Source organism: Pan troglodytes, chromosome 11, assembly GCF_028858775.2.
Source record: "Pan troglodytes isolate AG18354 chromosome 11, NHGRI_mPanTro3-v2.0_pri, whole genome shotgun sequence".
NCBI lineage: Eukaryota > Metazoa > Chordata > Mammalia > Primates > Hominidae > Pan > Pan troglodytes.
In genome coordinates, this window is record NC_072409.2 from 45,619,259 (window position 1) to 45,626,131 (window position 6,873).

Consider the following 6,873-nt stretch of genomic DNA (forward strand, 5'->3'; position numbering starts at 1 on the left):
GCCAGGCCCTGCCCCCGCCCAGCTCCTCCTCTGCTGGAGCTGGGGACCTCTAGCCAGTGGCTCTCTGCAGCCACCGGGGTTGGGTCTGAGGGCCGGTTCCTGCCCCTGTGCAGCCGCCGCAGGGCAGACCGCCTGGCTTGGCCGCAGCTACAGGGACCTCTAGCCCCGGTTCTGAGATGTAGGGAGTGCGGGCGGGCTCGGGGATTGCCTGGAGGCTGCTGTCTGCACACAGAAGGCGGCTGCAGCTTGGGTGCCCAGGCGGACTGGAGGTGCATGACCTGGTCGGCCTCGGGATCGCCAGCGCGCCCAGCCTGAGGCCCCCAGGCCGTGTCTCCCGCCCCACTCCTCCACCGGAGGGAGATCGGGGCCGCTGGCATAGGCATTTGGCAGTCACCCCGGATGGGGTTGAGCAGGGGTTCTCAGTTCTCGTCCCTGTGCAGCCGCCGCGGGGCAGAATGCCTGGCGTGGCCGCAGCCACTGGGACACCACGCGGGCCGGGCAGGCCAGGGGGTGAAAGCGCTGGGAGGCGGGTGCCTTCTCGCCCTGAGGCGCCTCTGAGCCCCACGGCTTGTCGGCCTCCAGCGCGCAGGGCTCCCCAGCATCCTGGGCGCCGGCCCGCTGCCCGCACGAAGTCAACTCAGAGAGGATGAACTTCGGTTGCCTTGTCTGGCTGGGCTGCCAGGCGGGGCAGCTGACCTGTTGATCGGGTGGCTTTTTTCATCTTCTTGCTCACAGGACAGCGAGCTGGGAAGCCAGGGGCCGCGGGGACCTGGGGCTGGAAACCACATCTGCCCACAGCCGCAGTCTCCTGCACCTGTCATCCTGGCGGCGCCCTGGCGTCGGAGAAGCAGCAGACGCGGAGCTCCTGCAGCTGGCACCGCTGCAGCAACCGGTCCCGGTGCAGGCGTCAGTGGAAGGCGGCCTCCTCGCGCGGCTCCCGCGGCCCCAGGACCAGGGGTGCGGCCAGCACCGCCCTCACGCCCCGCACCTCGTCTACATTGTCCTCCCTGGAGGCGGCTGGACCTGAGTGAGGCTCGCAGCGATCGGCCCCCGCAAGGACTGGCATGCAGGGCTCAGGATCCCGCACTCTGGCCCTGCGGCACCGCACCTTTCAGCAGCAGCTGGAACTCCTGCAGCAGCGCCTTGGGTGGGATGCTGGGGCCCGGGGGTCCTGGCAGGCCGAACTTCAGCTTCTTGTCTTGGCCCCTGATCCTCTTCCTGTTGTTAAACCTTTGTCACTCTGCAACGAAAAGCATCCAGGCGTCCTTGATTTCGGCACTGCGTGCACGCTCAGCCGAGCTCATCGGACGGGCGGTTCTCCCCAGGCCCGCTGGCAGCTTGTTCCCTGGGGGCGGCTCCTGGACGCAGCTCTTTGCAGGCCCACCAGGCTCAGGGGAGCCAAGGCCCGCCGCGGCCAACAGGCCTGTGGAGAGTAAGAGTAAGGTGGGCTCTGCAGGGCAGCGGCCCGGAACCATGAGAGAAGCGCGTCAGTCTGGGCTCCAAGCGCAGCCTCTCGGGATTCTCCGGGACCCACGGCTTATAATGCGCTTAAATCCCACGCCTCGCACGAGAGACAGCAAGTCACCGTCACCGCCTACCGCCCCTGACCCGCTCCCACTCTCGCTGCAGCGGAGGGTGTGTGGGAGAGAGAGGGACGCAGGGAGGGAAAAGCGCGGGGAGGGCGAACATCTTTTCATAAGCTTTCCCCCTTCTATATGCCATCTCTGATGGGAGCCTCTTTAGATCTTGTCCATTTACTAATTGGGTGGCTTGAATTCTTATTGTTGAGTTGTAAGTGGTTTTTAATGGTCTGGATGCAAGACAGGTGTTTTACAAATATTTTCTTCCTGTCTGTGGCTTGTTTCTCCATTCTCTTAATATTTCCTTTCCCAGAGCAAAAGTTTTTAATTGTAACGAAGTCACAGATGTGACTCACAGATGTGAACCACCGCACCCAGCCAAAATTGATACATTTAAAATATACTATTTTTAATATAAATGGAAGATGGAGAATCACTATGAGTATTTCATTAATATTTTGTGGGAAGCCTAATAAAAATAAATTTTCCTGTGAGTATACCTCACCCCTCCAAATGTTGAGGCACTTTTCCAAGGAACAGTTCTTTGGCTGATTTTTGGTGTTTTATCTTCCACCAGTAGTAAAATGAATGACATGACTTATGGCCCAAGGCTTTACTCAGAAGCTTGGTGCCTGTTACCAGCGCTGCTGGGAGCTCCTGAGGTAGACACAAAGGCCAGGTGTCAGGGAGACTACCCAAGAGCAAAGAGCCGGAGAGGGGAGGCAGGTGCTGTTGGACAAAATTGCCATCACTAGGCAGGTGCTGTGAATACAACATAGATCTGAGTCAGATTCCGTATGCAGGGTCCGGGGTGAGTGCCTCGGATCACTGTCTGGCTGGAATTCTCCAGAAACCTGGTTTATACAGTGTAATTGAAACTTGAAGCAGCATCTGATGCACTTGGGGCAAGGCCGATTAGAATTAGGTGATTGGAACACGGTCTGGCTAGGAAGGAAGGGACCATGCACATCAGGGCAGAAACCGCAGGCGGGCAGATGGCCATTACAGCCCAGCGGGCTGCCCATTACTCTCCTCCAGGCCCAGGAGACTAAACACACTTGAGTCGCAACTGCCTCTGGGCGTGGGAACTGTGGTCTTGTTTCCAGTCACCTATCTCAGCAAGAAGGAGCTTCCGTTGTGCTTGCAGACTTGACCCTACTAGTCTGGGCTGGGGAGTTCTGTGTCTGCCCACGGCTGGTCATTATTGTCTACAAAACCTGCTGTGTGATCTGTAAGAATTTTTATGACTAGCTAGCTCAAGGGCATGATGACATGCCTATGCTATTGCTGAGGGAATATCTCTATTTTCAGGTGAAGGTTTTTTCTAATTTTATGTTCAGAATTACATACAAGAGGCACAGTGGAGGTATATAAATGAAGATGAATCCACCAGCATTCTTTCAAAATACTGAACCACACTTTCTGGTAGACATTGGGGTGGAGTGGCTGCAAGCAGAGTGTCTGGGTTGGAATTCTCATTCCACAGCTTCATGCTGTGCGATAGTGAGTAACTTACTTTTCCTCTCTGTGTCACAGTTTCCTAGTCTCTAAAAACAGATAATAGTGACCTACCTTATAGACTGTTATGAAGATTAAATTAATTTATATATGTAAATAAGACTTGGAACATAGATTTTCTGTAAATGTTAGCCATTGTTATTGCTCCTATTGACCTGAAGTATAAAAACAGAAATGTGACCCTGGTCCTTGACCTTGGGTGGCATCACCAGATAAGCAATAGTTTAGGGAAAAATGTTTGTACTGGGTATTTTCATTATTCAAAATATTATTAATAATGTGCTATTAAGATAATGTTACAAAATAAAAATATTAAAAAAGAAGCCTATGGTACGGAATCAGAAAGTCTTACTGTGCATGTGTGTATTTTGACTTTCTATAATTCCTCTGTCAATCATAAGCTTTGCAGATTTCAGTTACTTGAGTCAACTTGCCAGTAATAACTGCTTTGGTCTCCCCGTCTCTAATGCACCTCATGATCTGTTTGCTGTCCTGCTGCTACGGTAACCTTGCTACAGTTCTCTTACCTGATGATTTTCCTTTCCCAGCAAAACATTTCACGCTTTCCCTCACAACACATCACACACACACACACACACACACACACACACCATAAACAGCCCCCATACACTCACATACCACACACCAAAAACTCACACATTCCACACACATCACACACATGAACGCCCCAGTACACACATATTCATACCACAAATACCACACCCACACCACACGCGCATCACACCCACAACCTACACTAACATACATACCACACACACCACACATTCCACACACACACTATGAACACAATACATGCACACTCATACCACATGCACACCACACACATCACACAAACTCACACACCTTAAACACTTCCTACATCCACACACACCACATGCATCACACACACCACAAACACTCCCGCATACACTCACACTCACGTATCACACAATACCATGCACTGACACATTCCACACACACACCATAGACACCCCAATAGACACATACTCATACCACACATACCACACATACCACCCCCACACACACCACATGCACATCACACATACTCTCACAAATACAACACTCACCACCTCCACTCACACACATACCACATACACACAAACCATACACACCACATGCATAAAACACACACCAAAAACACTCCCCATACACTCACACATACCACACATAGAACACACACACATTCCACACACACACCGTGAACACACACTCATCACACACACCACACACATCACACAAACTCTCAAACACACACCACTCACACACACATGCCACATACACAGACACCACACACACCACCGCCATGCCTCATACACTCACACTCACATACCACAAACACACCACACATAACTTCCACACACACACACCACACATCCTCATACCACACTCATCTCATGTACCACTCACATACACCACACACACATCACACACTTACACCACACATAGCACTCACCATCTACTCACATACATTTCACACACACACACCACAAACATCCCCCCATACACCCACATACCACACACACATCACACACTCCACACACACACCATGGATACCCCATATATACACTCATACCACACTCACACACGAAGCCCACTACACTCCATATATACTCACATATGCCACATAAACACAAACCACCCATATCCACACTCACACACATCACACACACCACAGTCTCTCACACACTCTCATGCACACACATAAACTCACGCTCACACACACCCACACCCACACTCACATCACACACACCACAGTCTCTCACACACTCACACACACACAAATTCACACTCTCACAAACACACACCCACATCCACACTCACACACACACTCCTTGAAACGCTTCTCTTCACTCACTGATCCCCTCCTGACCCTAATCCACACCCACCGGGCTCCCCGGGCTTTCTTCCACCAGGACCTCCATAGCCCCTCCTTCCAGGGGCTTCTCTCCACTCTGGGCTCCCTATGGAGCCTCTGTTCCTTCCGCAGCTCTCGCTCTCCACCTCCCCATGCATTTGCCTCACTGATTGCGCTGGACCATGTTGGTGGTTTTTCCAGTGTGTCCCCCATGATAGGTCTCCTCACATACACCGAAGGCACCTTTTGACAAGCCCAGATCCTGGCACCGGCAGTTCCTTGGGCATTGTACATCCCTGCACGTAGGACCGCATCTGGCACACAGTGTGCGCTCAGCTATAATTTCAGAGCATGAATGCTCACAGGTATTAGGATCAACGTTCAGAAGGTGCTTTCCTTTTTACTGAACCTGTGGCCTACTTGATTTACCTCATAGCTTGTAATTCAGTTCATTAAATTTCTGTTAAAATATTAATACACCAGGTGAATCTCAATATTATTGCTGCAAATTATGTTTTCATTAAGATGGACAAAGATGGACAAAGATGGCCGGGCGCGGTGGCTCACGACTGTAATCCCAGCACTTTGGGAGGCTGAAGCGGGCGGATCACGAGGTCCGGAGATCGAAACCATCCTGGCGAAGATGGTTGAACCCCGTCTCTACTAAAAATACAAAAAATTAGCCGGCGCTGTGGCGGGCGCCTGTAGTCTCAGCTACTCGGGAGGCTGAGGCAGGAGAATGGCGTGAACCCGGGAGGCGGAGCTTGCAGTGAGCCGAGATCGCGCCACTGCACTCCAGCCTGGGCGACAGAGCGAGACTCCGTCTCACAACAAAAAAATAATAAATAAAAATAAAATAAATCCTTAACTGCACCGAGTCAAGGTATGTGAACAGATGGATGCCAGATCCTTGCTATTGATTATTCTCAAAAATAAAAATAAAAATAAAAATAAATCATTAACTGCACCAAATCAAGGTATGTAAACAGATGGATGCCAGATCCTTGCTATTGATTAATCAGAGAATTCACTCCTATCGGAGGGAAAGGGATGGCCAGGATTACACTAGGGAAGCGTCCACATGGAAAACAGGAGGACAGGGAAAGAAAGTTTGCTCTAACATCTTCTGAGTTCTTCAAAGTGCTTTTCGTCTGTGATTTCGTTTACTCCTCTTACTAAGAGGAGTAAATATTTAACATGAGCAGGAAGTCTGAGACCCAGGGCTAGGAGGATTATTTAGCATCACATACAGAATAGGGCTCAATAGATTCATGTGTATGTAAGAACAACAATGATATCTCATGGGGAACCAATGGAAAAGGTAAAGTAACTTGCACCTATTTATGGAAAGCTCACATTAACACTCAAATGCTAATTAGAGAAAAATGTGACCAAAATGTTAACCCAAATCTGTTGAAATGAAAAATAATATGTGTTACTATCTTTCATTCCATATTATTAGTAAATCCATGTGATTTATTTTTGGTAGGAAAGTATTTTAAATGTCATTTTATATATAAGATCATTTCCAGAACTCCAAATACTTACTAAATTCCATGCTCACGAATGCATTTTCTAATAAGCATTCTTAACTCATTAGGATGGAATAATTGCTTTTTCTTAGATTTTAACTGACATAGAGGACAGAAACCACTGGAACAAAACTAATGGAATTTTTTTCTCCAGATCCAGTTTACCACATCTGTACCTCTGTCTCGGACTTGGAGAAATAATCAGAACAGGCTGTTTTCCTACCTCATGGAAACTCCTTTAAGCTGCAGGCTTGGCTATGGGTAGGCAAAAACATCAAGTGTTATGGTGGACATTGGAGACTCAGAAGCAGGAACGGTGGGAGAGGGATGTGGGATTAAAAAAAACTACATACTGGGTACAATTAAC

The 6,873-nt window shown here is 49.7% G+C and overlaps 1 protein-coding gene across 1 annotated transcript; it reads left to right on the top strand.

The window, feature by feature from the left end:
• Positions 1 to 399: 399 nt before the first annotated feature.
• LOC100608610 (uncharacterized) lies at positions 400 to 3,436 on the top strand. Its single transcript, XM_054658627.2, has 2 exons — positions 400 to 415; positions 560 to 3,436. The coding sequence occupies exons 1-2, from the start codon at positions 400 to 402 to the stop codon at positions 1,726 to 1,728; spliced, it is 1,185 nt and encodes a 394-aa protein (XP_054514602.1). The 3' UTR covers positions 1,729 to 3,436.
• The last annotated feature ends 3,437 nt before the right edge of the window (positions 3,437 to 6,873 follow it).